Here is a 27,931-nt window from a genome sequence, read left to right on the forward strand (position 1 = left end):
GTCGGTTGGTCGGTCTATCGTTTTGTAAGCACTTTTTCAGACGTTGTCACTTGTTTTCGTTGCAATTTATGTATTTTCACGAAAATTGATTTTCTGCGTTGTTGGCCTGGTTCTGGTTGTGGTTCTGACTGTGGTTCTGACTGTGGTTCAGATTGTGGTTGTGGTTACTTCTCTAGGTGCAGCTGTACATATGCCGCTGTCTGACGATAATTGCCTTGTGTATCCTTGTGCGACGCCTGCTTGGTGTTGGTTTAGCTTAGACTTCAGTTATTCGTTAGATGTTTCGCCAGGTTTGATCCAAGGACGCGCCACTTGGACACACAGACAAACACGTAAACACACACCCAACACAACACAACACAACACACTGTGATGAAATAGAACTTGTCTAAATTTTATCGTGTTTTAACTTTATTTGTCTCTGGCGTCGTTTCTGGTTCCTGTTGTTGTTGTTGATTCTGATATTCGTTGTTGTGGTTTTTGTTATTATTATTGTTGTTGCTGTTTTGCTTATGCTGCTGCGATGCGCCTTGAAAGTTGTATTTACTTAGTGTTTGTGGAATTCGCAAAAACCGAACTAATCTCACTGACTGACGACAACGAACTGATTCTGAATTCAAGGAGCACAACCAGATGTTGCCACAACTTTTGATATTCATGTGTGTGAGTTTTGCAAATCGGCCCTGCAACGTGGCAACATCGTCGTCGTCTTCGTCATCGTCGTGTTTGCCGACGCCTTTGTCGCCGTCGTCGTTGTTGTTGTTGCTTTTCTTGTCGTTCTCTCGTTATTCTCAGTTCTCGTCTGTCTGCTTGTCCTCGTCCTCATCTCGTATTTGCTGACGATTTGTTTTTATACTCTCTCCGAAGTTGCTTTGACTTTGTCTTGATGCTTGCATAACACACACCGAATATATCGTCTCACATCCCTTAAGGTTAACAATCTGATCAAAAGATCTTCTCTTTCTTCTTTTACTCTACTTAAGTGAGTTTAAGGAGGTTAAATGTTGTTGCGCTGCGAAACGAATTTTCATTGCCTACTTTTAGGGTGTGCAAGAAAGAATTCTATTAAAGTTGAAGAGAGGCGTTGAATTTATAGCAGCATGCAGCTTAGCTGTTTTAAAATGTATATTTTTTTTTTAATATTTTTTCAAATGCCAATCCAAGCATACAAAGTCCTTTATGGTATAAACTGGTATACACCTTGGCACCGCTAAGTGTTAAATCACGTAGCGGACAATCTACAATTTACATACCATACATACATACCTCAAGACCTCCTGGACCGGATCTTGACATTAAAGCTCTGTGACCAATTAGTTGATCTCCCACATCTACCCCAGTATCAGTCCTGAAACCCCATCCTCCATAATTTAGCTATATATGATTAGGTTAATGTCATAAATGATTTTTTTTTTCTCTTTTTAGTTCAATTACTAATTTGTTTAATTTGCCTTGTAAGGTAGCAGAACACTTATCATTTGTAAAAAATGAATTATATTTTTAATAAAAAAAATCCAGCTTTTGATTTAGTAAAATAGATTAATTAACGGGTTATTTCAGATTTGCGCCAAATCATTCTAGATTAAATAAAATTTTATGTATGACAAATGTGAGTGAAGTTTTGATGAATATCCCACAACAGATAAACATATAAGCACATATTTAAATATAAATAGGGATTGAATTGTGATCTTTATTTTCAAAAGCCGATTAATGAATGTTAATGCATTTATTTTTGGTCCGAAATCAATAAATGAATTATTATTTTAAGATCTTATTCATAGGCTGATTATAAAATTAACTAAAACGTATTTCAATGTGAATATTGCAATTTTTGTTAGTGTATTGAAACTTTGATATGCCTTCGAGTTTCGTTTGTGCTTGTTACCAATACATGTAAATGCCGCCTGCATTTGTGTTTGTAATTTTGCGCGCTCACATGTTGCCCATCGTGCCTATCGCAGCTGCTCTCTCCCTCTCTCCGTCGCTCTCAGCAAAGAGAGCGCGCAATACAGAGTACGAGAGAGAGAGAGAGAGAGAGTGGGAAAGAGCGAGCGAGCGAGTGTGCAATGTGTTCGGCATTGTTGCTGCATGCAACAACAGAACAGCCAGAAGAACCGAATGAACAACCGCTAACTGTAACCCCCGTCTGACTCCTTTACTTTGAATGGGACTGGGAGTTTCGCTTTTTGCTTTCACGCTAGCTACGCTGCGTCGCTTAGCGCAACTGTACACCCCAAAACACAGAAGCAGCAGTAAAAACAGCAGCAGCAACAACAGCAATAACAGCGGCAAAGTTGCATGCGTTTTCAAAACACATTTGGCAAAATGGCCACGGCGTCAGCGCAATACGTATACGCCACGTAGCACCGCCATCACGAGGTGCACGTGTCGCCGGCGAGAGAGCAGAGCAGTGTAGAGTAGAATATAGAGTACAGAGTATAATCAAAAGTACACACATTCTCTCTCACTCTCTCTTTCTGTATCTATCTCCCACTTTCTCTTACTCCGAATCATGCTTATGCTCATTTGTTTTGTTTATGCCGCACAGCTGTGAGGCAGCCGAAAATCATTTTAATGCCATTTTTTAATTTTTTTTTTTTAGATGGAATGAGGTGTGGGGATTCCGGCTCAAGGTCGCGCTGCCGTGTCTCTGACTGTGACCGTGTCTTTGCAGAGATGGACATTTTTATTGGCTTCAAGTGGCGACATTTAAACCGAATTGAGTTACAGCTACAGTTGCCAGTTACAGTTACAGATACAGTAATTAAAATAGACATACAGACGCGCCAAAAGGCTGGGTGTTGCATTGGAGTTGGCAAATAAGTTGCCTTGCCCCATGCATCATGAATCACGCAATCCCCACATCACGCAAAACAACAAAATGACGCCAGCCAAAGTGCCACAGTTTCTCCAACTCCCAAGAATTATTTTGTTCCAACAGTTCGCACCACGCGTGGTGTTGATCGATGTCTGTGTGTATGTGTGTGTGAGAAAGTGTGTGTGTGACGTTGTTATAACAGATACGCGAATCGTTATTCGATGCGCTCATTTCCAAGGAAACTTCAGTCATAAAACGGAAAAACTATACATAAAAAATACAACACAATTTTGAAGTTGGGGCTTTTATCAGGTGTTTGGCATTTGCGTAAGCGTGTCCTTCAAACTGGGAGAAGCCTATTTAACCTAAACTCGAATTTAACAACTGTAAAATGCCTCGAATGTGTTTATTAAATGCTTCGCCAAAAGACAAAGATACATACAAGGCATAAGGATATCCTTCGCCTGCTTCGAATGAGGGCCAAAACGGCCGTCAGTGTCAGTTGACAAACGATTACGACTATACAGTATGTCAAATCATAGTTTTGACAAAATATAAAATTCACTGATTTTTGTATTTTTTTTCTATTTTGTTACAGTTGTGTATAATTTTAAGAGCAAGTAAATCAGCAGAAATCCGTGATCGAAAATAATAAAGTTTTGTATGAAAATTAAAAAAAAAAAAACAATAAATGAAAGCCTTTATAATATAGCATAATATGCCGATATAATTGTTTTAACCGCGATTCTAGCCTGACAGCTAATATTTTTTTGTAAATAAAACTTATAAATTATTATATTTTGAGATTTGTAAAATGTTTTATATATACAGATAAATGAAAAAATAATAGTTACCAGTAGACATATTTCGTAAGAGCAACAGCTAAGGATTGTTTTTTATAGTACAAATTATAACTGTCACGTTCCGAAATAATGATATCCTTTGGGCTTAAATATTTATATACACAAGTAACAACAATACGTAAACTTTGTCAAACCACTTACATGACATACTGTATGTTACAGGCTTTGGGGATAGAGTCAACTTGGCGACCAAGGTCGTGCCTTAAGCCTGGCATGGAGTTTGGTGACGCTGGCCTTTAATTAGCTTTAGTTTAGCAGCAATTGCTGCCGTTGCCATTGTCGGATTACTCATACGTAACGTTAGTCGGGCAAACGGAAGAAACGGGTGCCGTTGCAGTTGCCGCCGCCGTTACCTATTGTTTCAACAGAAACTGTTGGACTTCATGACAGGACGAGTGTTGCGAATACTGTGTGGTCAAACGTGCATGACTGGCACGTGTTTCGACATCACATTAAAGCCGGCAAACGGAGGCAAGACCTGTTAATGTCAGGGTCAAGTCAAGCACCGCATTAGCTTGCATGTCTGTATCGGCTATTTTATTTAATTTATATTATACGTCTATATATTGCATATGCATAAATCAAACCGCAAGCCAAACACACAAAAAGAGGTACAGTTTTTCATTGTACATTGTTATTATGGTGCGAGTACAATGCAATTTTTATTTATTTAAAAGCAATTGACAGCGACAACAGCTGCACACTTTGGGGACACTGTGCCACACACACGTGCCAGTGACAGTGCCCCAAAACCATTGACCTTGACTTGCCAGTTGGCAATTAGAGTTATTTTCTATTGCAATTGGGGACATGTTTATTTAACGAGCCAAAATGGACACAAATATCATGAATTAAATATTTGTCAATTGGTTATTTATATAAAGAAGATCTATCTGAGCATGGCGCGTAAAATTTAAAATTTAAAAGGCAAGCGACTAAACTACTTTGCATCTGAGCCAATCAATGCTTTTACAACTTTAAAAATTAAATTAGGTGTTTTTCATTTTTGTACCCATTTTCGTATTTTTTTTCTATAATTTTTTTTAAATATTTGCATAATTTTTTTTTGAATTTTCTTGATTTTTTGATTTAATTTTTTTATTTATAGAGTTAAAATTTTTAACTTTTTTCCCGAGGGCTGACGAACTTCGAACTTTTATTTAACTGTTGACCTTAATTTTGTCTAATTTCTTAATTTTAATTTTTATAAAATTTATTATGTAAACTGTTTGGACATCTGTTTTTAAAATTGACTTACTGCATTTTGAAATAGAAATCTGGCGGTTACTTATGGCTTAGTGTGACCGCTCATTTCAAGCGCATGCGCAAGCATTGATCAAAATATCGATTGTGGAAAAGAAACTATCGATCAATACCAATAATATCATAAGCACGCTTTGTATCGATAAGTAACACAAAACAGCTGTTTCTGTTAAGGCCCTGTTGTAGCACTGTTATTAAATATTAGAACAACATTAGCACCAAATATTAGCTGTTAAATTTAAATTTGTGCTCAATTTGGATATTTTATTCAATATTGTTTTACGAAAAACGTTGTATTCAAAATGTTGTTCTTTCACTATCTGTAAAATAAAATATGAAACATTGCATTTTATCATCATAATAAATTGTAGTGCTCGCTGTTATAACAGTTAGGCGAACTGTTAAGCTTCAGTCTACTTTGTGAAACCAAATGGAACGGACGTGATTTCGCTGTGATTTCTGAATTCGCCGAAAGAAGCACAAAAATATTTATCAAGTTTTCGTAAAGCGTAAAAATTAATTAAAACAAGCATAAATAAAACGATCAAGTGAATTTTTCTTCAATACAGAACTAACGGCCAGAAAGCGCAGTGCACAGTTTTATTTTACTTTAGTGTTTGATAAGAAATCTGAGAAATTTGTTAAAACAGTTGCATAACCCGTGACCATTGTAAGCGCCAAAATAAGAACACTCGAAGGCAAGAACAATAACAACAACAGCAACAATATCATTTGTACATACATAACTTGCTTATGCAAAAAGAAAACGAAGAAGAGCGAAAATAAAAATTCCATTGCGGTGTAGCGGCCGTTGCCGCCGGGAATAGAGCCGCTGCCCCGCCGGCCCACAAACAGATGCGCCAGTAATTCGTATAAAAACAAAATCAAGTACGCGTTAATAATCCAATCATTAAAACTTGCCGTGTGTTAGCTGAATTGCATCCAAAAGAAAAGAAAATAGGAGCAACCTGATTATGTCCCAAAATCGGGATACTTTGATACATTTGATAGCCGGCGGGTAAGTGCTAACAATTTGTTGTTATTTTTTGCGCCTTATCTCTCTGCCTCAGTAAACTAGAAACCGGTTTTAGTTGGAATCTTGATCTGAGCAACGCAACGTCGCAATTGCGATTAGTTAGAAACATGTACATATGTACATACATATGACTCGCTGCAGTTGGGAAAGTTGGCAATGGCGCCAAAATAAAAAACAAAACAAACAAAACGAAATAGAAAGAAAAGCTGGCGAACAGCAACAACACTCACACACACACACAATTATGTATGCAGATAAAAATCATCTGTGGGAATCATGCACCGTTCACGTGTTGAGTTTATTTTGGGGTAACTGCCGCGTCCCACGCTGCGCAAAAATAATTCGCGATAAACGTCACACGAAGTCGTCAATTAAAACCGCCAGACGAAAAACATTCACACAAAAACAAAGCAAAACACTGAAGCGAAAGAAGAGGAAAAAATATCGTAAAGCTCTCGTGTCTCTCCCTTTCTCTCTTTGAGATTGCTCTTGAGTTAAGCCCCCTGAGCAGTGTTGTTAGCAATTCAATGAGTAAAATAGTTATATTGATAAAAAAGCGCTCTTTTAAGTAATTATACATACTTTTTTGTTTGCCTGTAATATGTTTTCGATACAGATTATATTGACTTCTTAAGTATATCAAAAGTTATTTGGCAAACTGAAAAAGTACTCAACTCACTTTATAAATTCGCAAAATTGATAGATAATAGCGTTTCTTTAAAGTATGTAGCTTTTGCAGCTAAAAAATAGTTAAATAAAAGCTAAAATGGCAACACTGCTCTGGAGTTGAACTTGTTTTTTTTTTTTAACAGTTGTCATTGTGATATTGTGATTTGTAGCTAGAACTTGAACCTTATATTGTTTTTATTTGTATTTTACTGATATTTGCTTTTTAGATATTAAGTTGCCTTTTACAAACCCTTATAATGTGCTTATTTTGCAAGAGTAAGCTTAATTTTTGCCATTTTGCCGAATCGTTTCTCAAACAATTCGAAGCAAAATTTGCAGATTTTTTTTAGCATAATTTTAAAGAAAAAACTACAAGATCAACCATATTAATACAAGCAATTGCATAGTTCTTACTAATATTGTTTAATAGGGCATCATCCGATCTGATTAATAATATAACATGGGAATTTGATTGAGTTCAACAAGCTAAATCATTGTGTTATTGCTGCGTTGACGCTTCTTATTGCTGTCGTTGACGCTATATCACTTTAATTTAGCTTTTCAAATTAGAACGGTTTATCAGTTTTCATTGTAGCTACTGCGTTTGGTCAATTTGCCTTTCAAGTAAATTGTGATTCTTAACAAAGTTTTAGTAAACAACAGTTTTGTAAACAACTTGAACCCATAGTGTGAGTCAACCAGTCCAGATCAAATAAACAACAATTAAAGGAGAATTGTAATTGTACCGAGACAATGCAAACTGGGGCAATTTCACAACTTAAAGCTTACATTAGTTTGTCCTTGGTCAAGATCGTTGATAATTCACCTGAAGACATATTCACATAAGAAATTTGTATGTTCCTTTATCAATTAAAAAACATTAGAAAATAATTGACTAAGCTAATGCAAAATAAATGATTCAAGTTGAAGTTAATAATATTGTTTTTAATGGCAAACTTAACTTTAATACCCTGTATCGTTAAGTGGGTATTTAAAACATATGAAAGAAAATTTGTTTTAACAATGTAAGTGTGTACCTAGACGTGTGCAAAATAATAAGAATACCTTCCCATAATATTTATATAATCTTCTGCAAAAATCGATTATTAGCCGATTTCTCACTTTGTTTTTATTTTTTGACCAAATAATTTTTAAGATTGCTCAACTGAGTTGAAAATCTTTTTTTTTTAAATAATAAAAAAGTAATTAAAGATTATAATAGAATAGAATTGGGTATCCCCAAATCGAGCTCTTTCCATTTACTTGTTATAAAAGCAGAAAACAGAAAAAGCAATTTGCCGGCCGGCCGGCTTGATATTAATAAGTATTATCTGCAGTTTGTATTCGGTATATACTATATATACGAGTGAGTATTTCTGTGGCTTTTGTACCTTCTTTGTAAACAACTAAAAGCTAGGCAAAATAAAAGTCAAAGAACGAACGGAATCACGTTGCAAATTGTATTGTTTTTGCAACCCCCTCGCGACAGCAACCAGAGCTGATTACCCAACTGTGCGACAACTAAGTAGAACTACGAGTACTCGAATTTGTATTAGAGCCATGTATCTATTCCTAGGTGCTCGTATTTCTGCGGTATCTCGTGTTTACACACGTTACTATCGTTTGCCGGTGTGGAAAAACAACCTTGCAGCTGTCCACATGAATAGTTAATACACAGATACATATGTATATGTATATATGTATAGATGTTGTTTATCGATAAATAGGCAAACTGACAGGCATCCAAGTGCCTTTCAAGAAGATTGTGAAATGCACGCTGCAATACAAATTGCAACAGACAAATTGCTGTCTTTACGAGAACATACGAGTATAGTATGCACTACAGCTAGTGAATTTGTATCTGTATTTATAGTTGTTGGCTTAGTAGAACATTAAGTATCTCTTGTTATCTGTAACTGGGCTTACTATTAATTAACCAGAAATTATTGCATTTATATGGTATACTTTAATCGAGCTTGTTTTGTCACGCATTACACAGTTTCTTGTGTTTTGACATAATTATCCTATTTTCGGCTGACGCTCAATAATCTTGTTGATTTTACTCTCTAATCAGCAATGCATATCTCTAACTGCGCAGTAAAGAAAGTATCTAAAATCGTATCCAAAAGACGGTTTATCAATTATTATGTGGCATTGTGTATTATAATAGTTCATGAAAATATTTTCATGAAAATATTTGAATCAAATACTTAACTTAAAAATGTTACTTTGTTCTAAGTCCAAAAAATTGAAACTAACTGATCATTATACAATTATGTAAATAAAAAGTGTATCAGTTTTGGTACAATATAACCAAAATTGGCAAACGTGATTATAAAGTAACAGTCACGCGATTTTTTTACCTCTTACTTAACAGAGTGTGTTGTTAAAAATACCTTAAATTAGATTCTAAATCATAATCAATTAATATACAATACAGTATTCTAATTTTAAACACTTTTACTTAAGTATAAACGGCCTTTATTGTTGCCATTGGTCAATGCTGTAAAACTTTTGCTTTTATTTCATGCAATCAACAAAGGCTAAAATGGCCTGGTCTGGTCATCGATTTGTTTTGATTTTGTCGCCGTTGTTGAGGGGCAAACAAACTCTTTCTGGCACATTGACTCATTTGAAGGCGACTGCAACCGCAATAACAACATTCCTAATAAGATGCATTAATAAACAGATAGATAGGGACAGTATGAGAGAACGAGAAAGAGAGCGCAACCGGTGCGAACATTGACGTGGGACATGAATAACAATGCCACACGTTATATAAGATTAAATAGCTCAGCTAAATCTATTTATAGACCAGTACTCGTTGCATTGAAAATTTTGTAAGGAGAAGGGGGATACACATGCAACCAGTAGATACATTTCTATGTTTTTGTTACTTTGTCCGTGTATTTTTTTGGACAACCTGGTTTCTTTAGGAATCCGTTTGCATGTCTTTACGCACGTAGGCAGCATTTCGGGTAGAATTTCGATTCCTCTTCTCACTGTCTCTCTCTTAATTTTTTAATAATTTTAATAATCAAGCTTATTAAAATCAGGATATACGAATATTTAAAGAGCAACACTTTTTTGCTTATTTTGACTGCGACAAATTTTAAAGATTTGTATTAAAATTGTGTCAAGGGCGCATGCCATTTGTATACATAAATATAATATATATGCATATGTACACCTACTTATTCGTTTGGCACATTAAATAAACAAGCTCTAAGTGTGGGGCTGAAGAAGATAATTTTATTTACAAATCTAAATACATAGTATATAAGTGGTTCTATAAACATAGGAGGTCTTTTCTTTGCAAGTTCATGAATTTGGAAATATAAACAAAACAAAACATCGACTTTTGAATAAGCAAAATGAAACAAAAAAAAATATAGATACCTCATATTTAACGCCTACTGTCAAAATGGTTTAAACCTTAACAATTTACAAAAACTGGAAAATGAGTTACCTTCTTGTTAAATAGCAATATATACATTACAGTAAAAGGTAAGTGTTATAATCAGTTAAAATGGATAAAATGGTACGTTTTTAATTATAGATCTGAGCATAAAAGAACTTCATCATACTTTAGGTATACTGCATGTATAAATGAGTATATAACAAATGCCACAAATAAATTCTTAATTTTCGATCAAAAAAATGCTAATGATCCCTTGTACCTTTATATGTCCAATTCTGGTAACGGTCAGAACAACTATGTACTACGTGCTGAAAAATTCTTGTACTTCTTAAGCAGTTTTTGGCCTACCACCTGGCGGTGTCATGGCCCACGAATGCGGCAAAAAATAAACCCTTTCCCTCACAGTGAAAACAGAGGCAGCAGGCAGAATTGGCTGACCAGAGATTGCCTACTTTGTGTGATGTAGCCGAAATTCGAGCTTTAAGGGAAGGCAGGTACACAGTTTTATATGGTCATTCATCATCCTAAAATGAACTGATAAAAATTATTTTATTTGACACGCTGATTTAATTTTTCTTGAATTTTTCATTGGCTGACCAACAGATCATAAAGAAAGGGTGAAAATTGTTACTCCAACGATACATACATTTAATTTGTACAAGTTGATTTGCTTGGCTAAGTTATATTACTTAACGAGTAAATTTTCTAATTAAATGATAAACTGATCAAATATTAGAAGTTCTACATTTTACGGCAGCGTTACGTATTCTTTACTAAAGCGTTGGGTTTATTGGAGGTAAAATAAAGGGAACAGAATGGAGGAAAACTTTGCGGCACCCCTTTTACAAAAGCAAACAATGCGACTGCAGACAACCGTGTTCTGAATCTTTGTGAATAATGAGATTTGCCACTTGGGACGTTTGTAAATTAGATCTCGGCTTTTGAAGCTATTGTTGTTGTTGTTGCTCGAGGTATGCGCTGGCTGTATCTGGTGACAGCGTAAATATTTAATTTACTGCAAGAAACATTTCAAGCGGAAGCTCACCGAGTCTGCTGACCTGACTTTCTTTTTTTTTTGCCTTTTGTCATTACATTGCGTATTATCATTGTATTGCCATTGTGTGTGTGTGTTTGTGTGTAGCATTTTTTATTTTATTATATTTTCGCAATTTGGCTTTGGCCTGACTCTTGTGTACATTACTTCATCCAGGGGTTGGTCGGCGCACTCTGGCAATAATGAGCAAGTTAATTGATACAATTTACGACCCTCTAAGAGTTGAGCCTGCCACAGGCTTGAGTTATATGGCATTTTGATCATTTTATGTTATTTCGAGTACGCGACAGTTCAAATGAGATTTCAACGCCGCGAGCTCAGTAACTAATGTGTTAAATTTCAGCGCATTGCATTAGGATTGTATTTTATTTTTCTTCACTGGCAAAGCATCATTAAATTAGTTAACAGTACAAAAAGTTAAAAATACAACTATAACAAAGTCTTTTCTTAGTATTTAACATAGATTTTTTTTTCCAAAGCTTATTAAATAGATTGCAGAAGACTGTCTTACTGAAATAAAAAAACATTATGAATGGTAAAAGCTAATGTTTCATTTGATTACATAATTGTTCATTTGTATGTATGTGAAGTAGAGTTGAATTTTATGACTAACTTTATGGTCTTGTTTGTTTAAAAAATAAGCTTTCATAACAATATAATTTATTTTGATTAAAACTGAATTAGATCAATATTAATTTAAAAATTTATTTATGACAAGAACGAGCATTTTGTTGGCTAGTTCCGTTACGAGCATTTGTTCCACAGGTATATGATTAACAAGGGTTTCATAATTATCCAGCACATAGAAATTTATGCTGGATTTATAAATTTTGACAGGACTAAATTTGAATGCACACATGGAGTAGCATTAAAAGTTTCTGTCCCTTTTTTTTTCATTTGTAACTGAAAAATTTTTAAGATGAGATCATGCTGCAATCGGGCAAAAACTGGGCACGGATCGATTAATTGTTCGTTTTCTACTCACTTCATGGGTCTAAGAATCAATTAATGATGAATGAGAGTGAATGCTTGAATGCGAATATGTAAGCTATTTCTTGAGTCACAAACTAAATTGATTTGCAAATGCATTAAAAATGCAGCGAGTCACTTTAGAAATGCTTTCCAAACGATTCCCAATAAGTGGTTTGGCATTCATTCGTGCGCAGTTTAAACAATTCACATATGGAAACAATAAATGTGTGGAAACTTAATTTGAACTGAAAAATATAGTATTACATTTTTATGGTAAATTGCCAAATGGGTTTTATTCTGAAGATAAACTGATTATTTCGAAATTTGTGCACATTTGTGCCATGTCAAGAAATTTGTATTTTCGAAAATATTATTTTTATTTTCCTCTTCGATTATTTTTAGATAATGTGTCAAGCGGTGCGATGTGATTTGTATGTTGATTTATTTTGTTTTTTGCAGATCGGCAGGCACAGTTGGTGCGGTGGTAACATGTCCCCTGGAGGTGGTCAAGACCCGTTTACAGAGCTCAACGGCTTTTCTGGCGCCGTCAACGCGAATTGTTGAACCCGCTGGCGGACCGGCGAATGGCGGCGCCTCCGAGCTGCTGCGGCCGGAACAACGACGTAAGCTAAGCACAACGATATTACGTAACAGATCACAGCCACAGGTGATTGGGGGTGTGCGTAGGGTAGTACCAAATTCTTTATTTATTCCTATTTCATGATCATGATCATTTTGCCATTGACATTTTGTCCAGTGTATTTGTATCAACAACAACTACAACAGCAACACTTCATGAACATCGCTTTATTGACTAATCATTAGGTAAATATGTAAATAACAAAGGTTTTGATTTTATCTTGCAGATTATGGCCATTTCCCATTGCGGCATCTCGTCGACCACCCCAAAATCCATGAGCATTATTCAATGTCTGCGGTAAGTCGAAAGAAATAGATATTCTAATTTAAACTGGGCTAAAACTTGATTTGGATATTATCGATTATACAACTACTAGTTTTAGGAGCATTCATGTGCTATTGCTGTACTGGTTTTCCAGTTCAAACTTTTGCAAATTGGAAACCATATCAAAAAAATTAACTGCGTTACTTCCAACTTTTCTGGAGTCGTGTTAAAAATGAATCATTAATTTGATTCAATTTTAATCAAGCTCAGCTCGGAACATTTAAACTACTGGAATTTCAAAAATGTATTATTTCAATTATTCTTTCTTCAAATATGGCAACGTTCTATATGTATTTATTCTTCATGCAGACACATTGTCCAAAATGAAGGGCCTCGCGCGCTGTTCAAGGGATTGGGTCCGAATCTTGTGGGTGTGGCGCCCTCACGTGCCATTTACTTCTGCGCCTACTCGCAAACAAAAACCACACTCAACAGTTTGGGGTAAGTACATTTTCAAAATCAAAGCAAATCATCCATGATAGTAATGTCATCTCATTTCTAGGTTCGTTGAGCGCGATTCGCCGCTGGTGCACATCATGAGTGCTGCAAGTGCAGGATTTGTGTCGTCCACAGTGACGAATCCCATTTGGTTTGTCAAGACTCGCCTGCAACTGGACTACAACTCCAAGGTACAGATGACGGTGAGACAGTGCATTAAGCGGGTCTACGCCCAGGGCGGCATTGCGGCATTCTATAAGGGAATCACTGCTAGTTATTTTGGCATCTGCGAGACAATGGTACACTTTGTCATTTACGAGTTTATCAAATCAAAACTGGTAGGCATCTTGCAACCTTGTAATGCAACCTTTCCGTCTATTAAACTACTCTTCTCCTTCAGTTGGAGCAGCGTAACCAACGCAATACAGACACAAAGAGTTCGCGGGATTTCCTAGAATTTATGATTGCTGGCGCTGTTTCCAAGACAATTGCCTCCTGCATTGCGTATCCACATGAGGTGGCACGAACGCGACTGCGTGAGGAGGGCAACAAATACAACTCGTTCTGGCAAACGCTGCATACCGTGTGGAAGGAGGAAGGACGCGCTGGACTATACAGGTGCGTTTAACTCAATATTAAAGGGGATTTCCATCTATTCATACATTCATTTATCAAGTGCCAATATCATGCTTTGTCAATCTCTGGCAGCAATTGTTGTTTTCAGTTAGATGACTTATGAGATTAACATTAAGAAACCGCACCTGACCCTTGTCTGGGATGCCCCATCTTTGTGCTTCCCAAAGAGATATTTTTTTTCTGAGAAATTTTATTTACATTTTCCTACCCTATTGCTACACTTCAGTAGTTGGATGCTTTTCGACGCAGATCCCTTTTAAACATCCACTATCATTAATATTAATATATAAAATATATTCTTACCAAAAATTGTCAGAAAAGTGGATGTTATTTATAAATATTTCTAGCGAATGATTATTTTTATTCAGATTAAAATATGCGATCTTTGTTGTTGAATGCTAATTTGTTATCATAACGAATCGCCCACGATTTTTGCTCATCTATGTTTAAGTATTATAGAGAAATATTTTGCGACGCATTTGATATCTATTTGTTTACCATGTATTTGGCTCAACTTATTTTATTATCACTTGAAAATGAGACTCGTGAAGTTCATTTGCACTAAAAACGATCGCTAAGTGAACAGTTATTTACTTAAACTAAATAAAATCTGGTTTTAATATATTAATATCCTGAATTTCTCACCTGCAGAGGCCTTGCTACTCAACTGGTGCGGCAGATACCCAACACGGCAATTATGATGGCCACCTATGAAGCGGTGGTTTATGTGTTAACGCGGCGCTTCAACAATAAGTCGAATGAGTTTTACGATTTTTGAAAAAATGAAAACCAAATGACACGCCTATTTAATCCCGCCCCGCATCGGACTAGCTAACAGCGAGGAACCCAATCTGTGCATATATAGACGCGACTGCTGCAACTTATTGTAATTGTTATAAGTAAAAATATTAATCTTAATGTGGTTTTCTAGACGATTTAACCAACGAGCGCAAATTTCTTTAATTAGCTGATAAGGCAACGAACTCGAGAGACTTGAGACGTTAAACGTTGAACGCACGAATTATGTTCTATGTTCTAAATTGCAACAGCAAAGGTGTAGTGTCACAACCAAAAAAAAAGGGGAAAAACATAAAAAACTGAGGGGAAAAAAGATGAAAAACATGAAAATGACTTAAACTGTGTTGAACAAATTCTGAAACGTTATCAAAATTTAAAAAAGGCTAATTAGTTAAAGTAATAAAGTTACAAATAAAATGTGGCTGATATTTGGATATATATTCGCTTGTAAATAGAAATACTTATAAATATGTATGGTGCACATTGTAGTTGAGAATGAATGTAAGAAAAAGCGCTCGGAATATGTTGTATGTATATAGAAGTTCCCTTATGATTTAATTTACCGTTGCCTTCTTAGTTCATATTTATAAGCAAAATCTGTACTACAATAATTAACCCGCAGGATACGCTGATAAATCTTGTGGTCGCAGTCATTAGGCGCGCAAATCCATTGTTCATATCGATGCCGCCATATATATATATATATATATATATATAATAACGATCTATCTATATGTAATTAATTAATTCATACACATAAATAGAATCGGTATGCACTACGCAGCGTATACGTAATTGTTGTGTTAAGTTTTCTCAAATGCGATATATATTTTAGTTACTATTATTAATCTATTATTACAATTATCGGATACGTTGCTGTTTATTTAGTGCATTAAATAGTTGAATATAATAATGCCACTATATTTTATAGTGCCTTTAATCGTATTTATTTGATAACGAGCAAAGAACGATAGAAAAGTACTGTGAATATTTGATAACAATCTAATTGAATGGTGAAATCAATAAATACAATTTTTTGTTTAAAAAAAAACTTTGTTTATAACCAATATATAAGACGGTCAATCTCCAAGGCTGGCGCATTACTTTAATCTTATCTGTCCAACGTCTGCGGAACGTCGAGCATAGTCCACTATTTTAATAGTCATTGACTAGGTGGTATTAAAGGCCATTATTGACTGAATTTAATTGGAGACTACAAGATTATTCTCAGACAAACATTGATTTCTATTGTGATTTTAAGTGAAAAATGAAATACAAAATCTTAAAAGATTTGTTTGTGGTCTACTTTTATTGCACACAATTGCGCTGTCACTTTTAAAACTTTAGCGCCACGAATTGCATTGTGTGATCACACGGTCACACTGCAAGACGATAACTGCTCGATAACATGTATCGATACACACGGGGCCAACAGCAACAAGTGATCACGTAACTGTCAGCACTAAAACTCTAATTTTCGGTGTTTACGTTTGCATGCGTCGTATTTTTTACCAATAAAATCAAGTGAAACAATTTGAAAACAACGAAAATACGCCAATAGTTTGTGTCTTGGATAAAGTGTACAGTATTGAGTATAGAACGTTGCGCATGCGCCATTTGTTTGGGCTGAATCTCAATTGTCAATCTGTCGATTGTCGTAATAATCGTTGACACCCATTTGTAGCCCACTCCCATTTCAATGGTCATTAGCATTTGCATTCGAGTTGCGGCGATGCGTTGAATAGACTCCCAAAGAGAGATGCTGCTCAGCGAGCTGCACTTCTGGACAACGCTGCGCGATGAGGTGCGCATCAAGAGCAGCGATTTGGGCGCCTTTCGTTATATGCGACAGAGGGAGGTGTCGCATGAGCTAACGGCTGTGGCGAAGCGGGATTACACCGAGCGACGCCATGGCTTGGCCGTGCTGAAGAACAGCCGGAAGGCGGCTGGCCGTCTCAAGGATAATCTAAAGAAGCTGGAGGATCTGCTGCGTACACACAAACTGGTGCATTCCGAGTGGCAGGATGCGGCACAGGTGCTGCTCCTCTTCGACAACGGTTGCATCGCCCACATCTGTGTGGATATCTATACGGGCGACATACTGCGCATGGTATTTGAAAAGTATCTGGTTGGAAAACTGGCCGCCGAGGTCATTACCGATGGTGAGTGTGTGAGTGTGTGTGCGTGTGTGTGTGTGTGATTGGCTCCGTTGGAGAAATTTGCATTTATAACGACTTGGCCACTTTCCCACCAACACCAACAACAACGACAACAACACAAAACATTCCACATGCAATTATTGTAATTTTTAATTAATCTATGCTCGCGCTTTCATGTTTTGTTTATGCACTTTGTCTTTGACTTGGTAGCATTTTTTACACGTTCCCACATCGTCTTGGCCTACAATACCAACCAGCTGACGGTGGTGCATTTGCAGCGTCCCAATCTGCGACCGCTGGGGCCGGAGAAGATTGCCAACATGGATCCGCGTATATTTCATGTCATCATTCCGGGCGTCGCATCGGAGCGTAAGTTGGCACGCCATCTAGCGGTGAATGGCAGCTTCGATCTGTTTGTGGTCTGGACACAGTCCTCACAGAACGAAGTGTATCCATGGCGACCCACAATACGCGATCAGGATCGTGCCAACATTCACATCTTCAAGATCAAGGGGTAATGAGATGCATTCATTATATTCATCATTATACAATCCACTCATTAATGCCAATTCCAATTCCATTATAATTAGTTTGCAGCTGGAATCAATTGCCTATTGTTGGTCCGAGAATGATCCGTTGTGCGTGGACTTTTTGCGCAGCTCGGAGAATCAGATCATCACACTGGAACAGAAGGTGTCACGCAAGGGTGACATCAGTGCGGAGATCTGCTCCTACGAATTGACCACCGGCAAAATGCAGCGCACGGCAATTACCTCGATTGCGATGGGTACACAGATCTGCTCCTTTGCATTTAGTCCCGATCAGGAGAAGCTCTTTCTGGGCAGCATTGATCGCAACATTTGTCTACACGATCTGGTATTGCAGACCACCAAATACGTCAATCAAATCGAGATTGTGCCCACCCAGTGTGCCTGGCACTGTGACTCGGCGCTGTTGTGCGTATCCAACGAGCGATCGGTGCTCCAATGCTTCGATTTAGCCTTATCGCCAATTGGTAACCAACTGTTAAGTGAGAGCGTCACGCCGCTAAGTCTATTGGATCTATCACACTATTTTGCGACGCAGCCAACGCTACTTAGCATTGCCTTCAGCCGTAAGCCGGATTTGACGAGCTTTGCGCACACCTATGCCCAAACGGATTGCCTGCTTCTGTTACTATACGATCAGGGTCCGTTGGCTTGCATGCGCATCTTTGGTGGCGCCGGAATGCGCGGTGATATACACAACTCCGGGCTGACGGCTGATGTTATTGCGGACAAGTATCTGAGACTGCAGCAGCCGGAACGAGCAGTCAATGTGCTGGCCTCTCTCAATTGGGAGACCTATGGAGCCATGTGTCTGATTACGCTGCACAAGATTGCCAACTATGTGTTCTTTGCGGGCGATCAGCGACGGGCTCGATTCGATCTGATGGCCAGGGCTTTGAGAACCTTTGCTCACACTCTCTCCGAGGACACAAAGGATGAGTTTAGCGATCAGGTTTATGATCTTAAAAGACGATTCTGTTTTTTCCTGTTGCGGTAAGTTGATACTGATACTCTTTGAATGATATGCAAATAAAATTATTTTATTTGTCTACAGCAAAAACTTATTCAACGAAGCATTTGAGATTGCCCAGGACATTGCGGACTACGATCTGTTCATGGATCTTTATAATTTGACCAAATGCATTGCCAGCTTGAGTGAATTCGCACAAGCCGCATACAGTCAGGCCGCAGCCATAATCCATGGAGAGGATCACGTCAATGGCAATCTGAGTTTAAATTCAGCCAGCGATCTACGTCCCGATTCCGCCTGCTCGCAATCCAGCTACTCGCAGTCGCCAAGTCAGCAAGCTCTGAAAAACTATGTGCCACCCTTGCCCTCATTCAAGTCCAAGGTTTTCAATGCCGAGATGATCAAGATCAATATACCTAAGCCTGAACTGCGTCCGCCTTTGCCTGAGCTAAGGACATCCAAGTTAAGCAGCGCGTCCACGTCAACGTCGCTGGTGGCACTTGCCCAGAAAAGTGCCAGCCAGGGTGCCACAAAGCACATGCATTCCAATGGTAATGGCTGGTCGCAGAATGTACCGGATCAGACAGTGGGTCTGCCCATGCCCAGCACAACGGCGGTCCACATCCAACCACGTCAACAGTCCACCTCTTTTGGTGATCAGTCTGTTGCTCCTCCGTATCAGCCCAAGTACTATCAGCATCCACTTGTGTCTGGGAACATACCCGCGGTGCTGCCAACGCTAAGCAATGATGACTATCAAAAGCGTTTGCTGCTCAAGAAACCAACAGCATCCATATTGTCAAATGCTGCACCGGCCCAACTTAATGGTGAATCCGCAGCGACGCCCAGTGTCAAAAGCACGCCAACTGAGAAGAACAAAGTGAAGTTTTCGGATACAATACAGGTGGCCGTAGTGCCTGTAAGTAGATGACAATATCTCCTTGAATACCTGCACATTTAACAGCAATCTCTGAATGTATTTCATCATAGGAAATTCCACGCAAAGAGAAGCCAATGCCGCCCAAGCGCAATGGTTACTCGCGACCAACGGCCCGACACTTGACCAATCCCAGAAAGGAGCTGGCTGATAGTTTACCACTTTGCCATCCCAATGATGAATACTTGAAGGATTTTAATCCAATAATTACAAGTTGGTTTTACTCAGCTGTCTTAGCTTTCCAATGATTAATATCGATCCCATTGCAGATGTTAGCAAACCGCCAACGCGTCGCCGAGAAGAGGAATCGAGTAACAGCAAAACAACAGCGCCCAGCTCATCATCATCATCCATTAAAGTGGTCCATTTTGGCGTCGTCTAATCGAATACTTTATAGTGCAATTAATTAGTTTACGACTCTAGAGTCTAGATTCTAGAGTGTGTCTTTACAGTGTAACCATTGCCGTCCAATTAGTGCAAAGCTTTAAATAGGAACGTTTTTAGATACTTTCTCTTTCTCTCTATCTATTTTATACAGATGTAATCAATTAAAACTAGCGATTAATATTTGCCAATATGCCAAATGACAAATGCTCGGTTATTTCCTTTTCGCCGGAGTGGCACCGCCCATGCGTTCCAGTTCCGCCTTCAGATCAAGCAGATCCTTGTCGGGCACATAACGCCGCTCATCGCACTCATCCGTGTGCTGGGCCACCTTAAGGTGTACACCTTCCGGCAGTGCGGCCTGTGCAATCCGCAGGAAGTGCGGATACGTGGGTGCATCCACGTTATTCAGCTGCAGATTGCGCTCATATGTGGTCAACTTGTAGTCGGCCTCGACGACTGTCGAGTTGGGACGCAATCGTTGCACTTGCGTCTGTTGTGGCGGCAGGGCATAACAATCGGAGACATCCAGGTCGAGATACTCGGCCACACTGTGCAGGAAGCGTTGGTAGCTCTCCAGCAGCGGATAATCGTAGCCCTTCAACTGTACATTCAAGCTCTCATATTGCGGGAATTTCGGCTTGAGCGACTGCAACAAAATTTATTAATCACAATTAACACTTGTTACTGCAGAATTTAAATACATGCAGATTGTCAAGTAACTATTTTGACAAACTAAACAAAAAAACCCTTTTTGTTATTTATTTTTAAAAATAGTGTAACCCAATAGATATTTCATTTAAAAGTGTATTTCTTATGTTGATCAACAAAGTTACTTGACTCACGGTATGTCGTAACTACCTCGAGGTAATCCGGCTCATAGACGCTGCCACTGTTTAATCTGATTGCTGTGACCGTTGGCTTCGACAGCTGCAAAGTCAGGCGCAACGTCGGCAATACCTGAAACATTTTAAAACTTTGGTTTTAATAAATATTTACTATGTTTTGCTGTTGTTATTTACTCGGCGCAGCATTTTGGATATTTTGGTATCAAATGCAGGTTATGTCACGACAGCTGTTGTTGTGCATACACGGTCAATCGGCAAGACCGATAATTAAAATATTAAATTAAAATGAATCTGTATAACGTTTGGTCGTTTCTCATTAGAAATTAAAATACTGATTAGGCTGACTATGACTATATTGTAATATATCTTCTTTAAATATTTCACATATTTGATTTCACATATCGATATTTCGATTACAAAGATATCACATCAATATATCGATAGAATCGTATAGTTAACACTCTGCTCGAAATGACATTTTGTGGAGAAGAAGAATAATAAATTTTTACTTGTGCTGCCCGATTTCTTTACCTAGTTTCCGATCGAAATTTAATTAGAAAAACCAGCAAAATGGATTCTTTAAATGGAAGAAACATAGCTCTGTTAGTACTATGCATGTGTGCCTGCTACGCGCTGGCCTTTGAAGGCAAGGAAATACCGGCTACCAAATTCGGACAGAGCGTTGCGCCAACGATGACTTTTCTTTATTGGTAAGTGCAAATTAGTCGCAGCCCTTGGGCAAGATAACGTTAATTATCGCTCTATTATATGTATGTTTTATTATGTTGTGCGTGTACAGCTATTCGTGCGGCTACCGCAAGGCCTTCGAGGACTATGTAAACATTCTGGGTGAAAAATACCCGCAGATTCAGGTTCATGGCGCCAACTACGATCCGCCCGGCTTGAATTATTATCTGTCGAAGCTTATATTCGCACTGAAAATCATCATAATTGTGTCGGTGGTGAGCTCTGTGAGTCCATTTACTTGCCTGGGAATTAATACGCCGGGCTGGTGGAGCCACTTGCAATCAAATAAAATCTACGCCTGCATGATGATATTCTTCTTGGGCAACATGATTGAGGGTCAACTCATCTCGTCGGGCGCTTTTGAAATTACACTGAACGATGTGCCGGTGTGGTCGAAAATTCAAACTGGACGTTTTCCAGCGCCTGAGGTGCTATTCCAAATCATCGACAATCAGCTGCAGTTCTCCGAGAAGGTGCAGGAGAATCCCGACTTTGTTAAATAATAGTTAAGCAGCCAATTCTTGAGTAGAGCTGGTGAGAACTAGAATAACACCAAATAATACATAAGAGAATCAAAATAGAGAAAGAAGGATGCAACAGAACTGTAAACGATTGATGACATGTGGCCGATTAGATTTAAAAACTGTACTCTTGTCTCGACCTTACGTAAATAGTTATGTATCTTTGTTTTCACCTTATTTTACTTAAGTATTATGTACTACTGCTCTTATAACTGTGTCAACTACAAAATTCCCCTTTCCCAGCTATATAGTATGAATAATGGTAAATGTGTGTATGTCTTCTAATAGTCACCAAAATGTGGTACGCTTAAGATGTAAGGCCAGCCGGGTATTGGTATTGGGTTATTTGAATGCATACAAACGAATCTTGTATTAGTGTATATTGCCCACTTTTATAGCTTGTATTTACTTATGTAACACATTTAATAATTGTTAATAGAGGCAACAAAATATATATATGCAAGGGCGCATACCTTTTCATTCGATTTCAAGATCATGGTGTTTATATTCTTACATGAGATATCAGTCTCAGAATGAACCTGCTTGAGGTCAACGTCAAGTTAAGAACCATAGCTTCGAGACTGAGACTTCTCTACCATCAAAAGTAGTAAAAAAACTTCTTCGTGAGGTAAAAGTCTAGTGAAGAAAGCCTGTCGATGCCCTAAATTTACTGATTTTGTGACGAACGATATAAAATGTAATACATGAGTTATTCTTAAAAAAAAGTTTGGCATTCGGCACTGCGCAAAATGGTAGTTTGTAATGGATTTTTTTTTACGCAATGTACCGAATGTCAAACTTTTTAAAAAACAAGCTTTTGAGGGTTGGAAACAGTGGAGATGTATTTAAATTACAAGTACAAAAGTTTGCATACTAAATGTATAAGTTCAACCTTAAGAAAATATATCCAAAAATTTTCATACTAAACCATAATTTTCGATCAATCTCTCCAATGACAGCTATATGATACAGTAGATCGATTTGAACAAAATTAGGTCAGTATGTTTAAGACAACAGCAAATTAACAATCTTCCTAACAAATGACAAATATTTAGTAGCCGATATCTTTTTGTAGTTGACCCTTTTTTAATGATGCACCAACGTAATCACGCAGCCGACGACTTGTCTGAACTACAGAAAACTGTTCACATATCTCAGCTCATAATTATTCAATTTTTTGTATGGGGAAGTTCATGAGTCTGGCATATGTCTGGACCAGCATCTAACCCAAAAATCGGTCATAACAGTCAAAAAGACAGCGCTGAGTTGTAAACAACGTAAAAAACACGAAATAAAATTTCTGGTAAGTTATCGCTTTAGCGTAGGCCCAGTTTGACGGTTTTGTAGCTGGTTTTGGGGGTGGATTTGGAGGTCAAGAACAACAGCAACAGGAAGAAAGTTTTGGAGGTGGTCTTGGAGGTTAGCAACAGCAACAGGAAGACAGCTTTGGAGCTTTTTAGAGAAGGGATTTAGTTACAAATTTAAAAAGACAGCTAAATAACATCCATTCAAAGATTAAACGACTAATTTGTATATATATATTTTTTAAATTAATGCGCCCGTTAATCACTGCTTGCAGTCATCGAGTGCTAGGAAAAACTGCTTGTTTTCAATTTGAACTGCAGGAGCATTGGATTAAGCTCACTTCTTGTCCGCCAAGATGGCTATAATATTCCACACTTTGTAGGTTGGTCGAAATCCAAAAGTCTTTGTAGTGCAACTTCTTCTGTCTGTTCTCCTTATAGTAGCATATTGGTCGAAATTTATGTAAATGTAATATTGCTTGCTTACGGACTACTTTGACTGCAAATGAATACTTCATTATTTAGGCTCTCTTATAGAGTTCTTTTTAGAAACTACTTTCTAGTAGCATATTGGTCGAAATTTAGTCCAATGAGTACGCACTGCTTTGTTTAGAAACTCTTCAGTTAAGTTTCATACTTGTCCGATAGATGGCTTCTAGACAGAAATTCGAATATGGGTCATCTGATAGTAGCGGTTATTCGTCTAAGGTAGGTACAGTAAATAATGATTATTTTTTTTCAATTGAAAAAATCCTTCACTTCAAGTAACTGTACAAAAACGTGAAATATACTACCATATATAAATTTTTCTTTAAGGGTAACCTATGCAATTTCACGATGATCTTAAGACTTAAAATTTTAATTTTTTTACTCATAAAATAATCATTATTTTTGAGCAATAAAATAAAACTTATGAAATAATCATTATTTTTGAGCAAAAAAAAAAATAAAACTCATAGCATAATGATTATTTCTTGAATCTTATTTTTTTGAATCAAATATAAAACTCAAGGTAATCGTTATTGATCGATTTCTTATTTTATATGAAATGATATTACAAACTTAGGCACCTAACATTTTGGTTCAATAAAAAAATTCAATTTCATAAAAAATTTTTAATACCACTCATAATTAATTATTTCATTTGAATTTTTTTTTTTATAAATTTAAAATAGCACCTTGAGTTTTATTTTTGATTAAGAAAAATAAAACTCAAGAAATAATCATTATTCTATGAATTTTATTTTTGTGATAAAAAATAATAATTATTTCTGTGCTTTATAATCATAAATAATATAATTAAACTCATAAAATAATGATTATTTCGTGATTTTTATAATAAAACTTATAATGATTACAGTCTCTGGTCTAAGGACAGCTGCGATTCCTATACAAATTTTGTTATACTATTATAACGGCCGTTAATCATTCGATTTGGAAAATTTTTGTTGAAAGGAAATTATATGATACAGAGACAAAGTCAACATGTTCTCTAAATCGTAAGGTATATCATCGCAAAAATTACGGTTAAGAAATATGTGCGTTGCATGTGTGTATTAATTTCGTCATAATGTCAGATTTGCCGGGATTAATCAAAAAAGTTTTTCATACTAAATGTTAATTTGAATCAGATGTATTAAATAGTAATCCAATTTCGACAAGATTTGAATTTTAATAGAATTTTAACTTTCTGTATCAAATTTAATAAAAAAAATTTTTAATTAAGAGCTATGTTATCATTATTAAATAAAAATTTAAATTTAATTATTATTCACCAATTTTTTTAGAGTAAAAACTAATTTTTCCGTTGGCTGGTATCTTGCAAGTCGAGTAATTCATCTGCCTAGATATGTGACGTTATAGAATTTGATCTGATTATTAGTTGATGCAACATACAAGTGTCGACTGCGTAACAAAAGTGCCTATTAAAATTGAGAACTTCATTCAACAAGCCCACTAATGCACGCACAAGTTTCTCCATAGATGTGTATATGTGTGTGATTGACGATGTATGTGTTAATACAGTCGGGAGAGACTAACGCCCCGTGTTTGTGGGGTCACTGAGGCGCATAATTCATGTCAATATCAGAACTCATTTACTTGAGTTTGTTTTAGCGCCTCGTACCGAAAGAAAATCATCTAAGTGGCAACTACATCAATGGGATGGGGCAGAGATAGTGGCAGTAGTAGGAGTGGGGATTGAGGCAGAAGCAGTTGCAGGATATCTCTGAGTTGCCAGAGAGATACATACTGTCATTATTTGCTGTCGACTTTCTAATCATTTCGAGTCGCTCAAGTGTATTACCGTTATAGGCCACGTTAACAACATAATAAGAGGGTGATTGGGGGGCATAAAGTCCGTTATCAGATTCCAAGTAGTTGCACCCGTAATTTTAATTATTTTTTAGGGATTTTGTTTCTACTTGTTGCCCATCAGTTAACAGTTAACTCGAAAGTTGCACAGACAATTCCATTTTCATTTGCGTTTTCCATTTCCATTGGCATTTCCATTTTCATTTCGGGCATTTTACACTTGAAAGACTCTCACTGATGTCTATCACAATGCCCATTACAACTTATTGCTGCGGCTACTTTTAATACACTAAATTAACTTTTGTTCAATCCCCATCAGCTGCTACCCCGAATACCCCTAGCAACCCAAACACCATGACTACCACAACTCTACCAATCCCAACCCCAATCCCAACGACGATTTGTCACCCAGCCGTCCACCGAATTCGCGGATATTATCTGCCGTTTATCTCACCATCTCTCTTCTATTTTTGTTGATAAATAGCTTTGTACTAATTAATTTGGCGTGAATCAAGTGAATAACATTGAATAAAAGAGTATTCTCTTCGCAACTGGCATATACTCGTAAGCTTGCTCTTAATAGATGAATACTATGTGAATAAATTATTATATTTGTACTCATTTGTCATCTGATTACGTTTCATTAGAACAATTTCTACAGCTGTTAGTGGTGCCACAGAAATTTGAAAGATTTTCGGTTGGTTTCGTTTTCTGTGGCATCCCAGACTATGTCCTTAAAAATTAAATCTGACATTTAAATAACATCAAAATTTCGAATTTTCAGAAGAAATAGTTTTTCAATCGTGTAGAGATTTTTGGAACACATCTGATAAAGTGAAAACATTCTAACAGATTGAAAATTAGTTCATCTTGATTTTCAGATATCAGTACCCAAGATTAGAGCTGGAGGAAAATCGACTAAAATATTGATTCATCGATATTTTCGGAATTTTTGAAATCATTGATGATTTTTAAAACATCGACATCGATGATTTTTTTCTTGCAAGCTTGAATTTTTTAAGGCGGTATTTCATGAGCGTAATTTCATAAGTGTGGTTTTAAAGCGTCAATTCATGAGTCAAGAAGTTTAGAAAAGTTATAGTTTTGGTGGTGGTGTTGAGAGATTGCGAAACTCATGGACAGACAATTAAAAAATACTTTTATTTTATAGTCATATTATATTTATATACGTTTTTATACCCCGTACTTAAAAAAAGTACAGGGGTCTATTGGGTTTCTTTTAAGGAATATGTGCGTAACAGGCAGAAGGAGGCGTGGCAGACCCTATGAAGTATATATATTCTTGATCAGCATCAATAGCCGAGACGATATAGCAATGTCCGTCTGTCTGTCTGTTCGTCCGTCTGTATAAACACCTAGATCTCAGAGACTATAAGAGCTAGAGACACCAAACTTGCAAGACACCTCTATATTGCAAGCAGATGCAGGTTGTTTCAGAATTTGGCCACGCCCCCTTTACCGCCTAAAAATCGACAAAGAAAATTTCATATCCAAATTATAAGAACAATTTAAAAGCTAGTGACACCAAACTTGGTATGTAGATTCCTCTATAGTGCAGGCAGATCAAGCTTGTTTCTTTTTTATTGGACCATCATATCAAGATTTAGTAAGAAAAACTTTTTTGTTTTATGAGATATTATAACCAAACTTATAGAATATGCATTTAAGTTAGTCTTATACATCGTTACTGAAGTTGGTTCAAATTTAATTTAATAGGATCCTTAATATTCGTCCTTGAAGGACATGTGATGTATCATATGAAAGGTATCATCATTATCATATCGGCGAAAAGTTTACCACAGAAATCATAAGCTATTGTTGAGTTTTATTTTGAGCGAAAAAAATTTTAATCATTTATAATCACTATTTTGGAGTTTTATTCTTTTTTTGAAAGAAAAATTTATTGTTTTTTAATTTTTTTTTTCTGATAATATATAATCATTATTTTTGAGTTTTATTTTTTTTGATCAAAAATAATTATTATTGTTGAAGAAAATTGTAAAAATCAGAATTTTAAAAATCATGGGAAAAATACAAAGCTAAAGTTTTGGTGTAGTAAGTTTTTCTACGTTCATTAGAAGTGAGTGATTTTTGTATAAAAAAAAAAAAAAATTAATCCCGTAATCCTTGGCTAATGTAATTGTCATTTGAAATGGCGACAAAAAATATCTATGTTTAATCATCGCTGTTTTTGGCTTAAAATATGAAACCATCGGTTTCCCGAAACATCGGTGATTTTCCAGC

General features: G+C 36.7%; 4 protein-coding genes across 6 annotated transcripts in view; 3 read left to right on the plus strand and 1 right to left on the minus strand.

Moving 5' to 3' along the window:
- The first annotated feature begins 5,349 nt into the window (after positions 1–5,349).
- The window catches only part of LOC117781831 (mitochondrial carrier protein Rim2), a 30,336-nt gene continuing 7,754 nt past the window's right edge, over positions 5,350–27,931 (plus strand). Inside the window, exons 1-8 of one of the 3 annotated variants that reach the window (XM_034618699.1) lie at positions 5,350–5,965; positions 12,559–12,787; positions 12,966–13,036; positions 13,373–13,504; positions 13,566–13,839; positions 13,902–14,119; positions 14,789–15,198; positions 22,238–22,243. In XM_034618699.1, the coding sequence (XP_034474590.1) occupies positions 5,922–5,965; positions 12,559–12,787; positions 12,966–13,036; positions 13,373–13,504; positions 13,566–13,839; positions 13,902–14,119; positions 14,789–14,915 (1,095 nt within the window). In that variant the 5' untranslated portion in view covers positions 5,350–5,921 and the 3' untranslated portion in view covers positions 14,916–15,198; positions 22,238–22,243. Of the gene's footprint in view, positions 5,966–12,558; positions 12,788–12,965; positions 13,037–13,372; positions 13,505–13,565; positions 13,840–13,901; positions 14,120–14,788; positions 15,199–22,237; positions 22,244–27,931 lie in introns of those variants that run through there. The other 2 variants (XM_034618700.1, XM_034618701.1) reach the window with 2 other exon arrangements.
- LOC117781829 (WD repeat-containing and planar cell polarity effector protein fritz) lies at positions 16,428–20,133 on the plus strand. Its single transcript, XM_034618697.1, has 6 exons — positions 16,428–17,097; positions 17,305–17,608; positions 17,685–18,635; positions 18,697–19,531; positions 19,603–19,762; positions 19,819–20,133. Exons 1-6 carry the CDS (start codon positions 16,695–16,697, stop codon positions 19,929–19,931), a joined length of 2,766 nt encoding a protein of 921 aa, XP_034474588.1. The 5' UTR covers positions 16,428–16,694; the 3' UTR covers positions 19,932–20,133.
- LOC117781833 (39S ribosomal protein L48, mitochondrial) lies at positions 20,044–21,080 on the minus strand. The gene is made up of 3 exons (XM_034618703.1): positions 20,956–21,080; positions 20,795–20,893; positions 20,044–20,582 (listed from the first exon to the last, which is right to left on the minus strand). The coding sequence occupies exons 1-3, from the start codon at positions 20,965–20,967 to the stop codon at positions 20,148–20,150; spliced, it is 546 nt and encodes a 181-aa protein (XP_034474594.1). The 5' UTR covers positions 20,968–21,080; the 3' UTR covers positions 20,044–20,147.
- LOC117781832 (thioredoxin reductase-like selenoprotein T homolog CG3887) lies at positions 21,265–22,540 on the plus strand. Its single transcript, XM_034618702.1, has 2 exons — positions 21,265–21,491; positions 21,581–22,540. The coding sequence occupies exons 1-2, from the start codon at positions 21,352–21,354 to the stop codon at positions 22,029–22,031; spliced, it is 591 nt and encodes a 196-aa protein (XP_034474593.1). The 5' UTR covers positions 21,265–21,351; the 3' UTR covers positions 22,032–22,540.

The sequence above is a fragment of the Drosophila innubila genome, assembly GCF_004354385.1.
Source record: "Drosophila innubila isolate TH190305 chromosome 2L unlocalized genomic scaffold, UK_Dinn_1.0 4_B_2L, whole genome shotgun sequence".
Classification (NCBI taxonomy): domain Eukaryota; kingdom Metazoa; phylum Arthropoda; class Insecta; order Diptera; family Drosophilidae; genus Drosophila; species Drosophila innubila.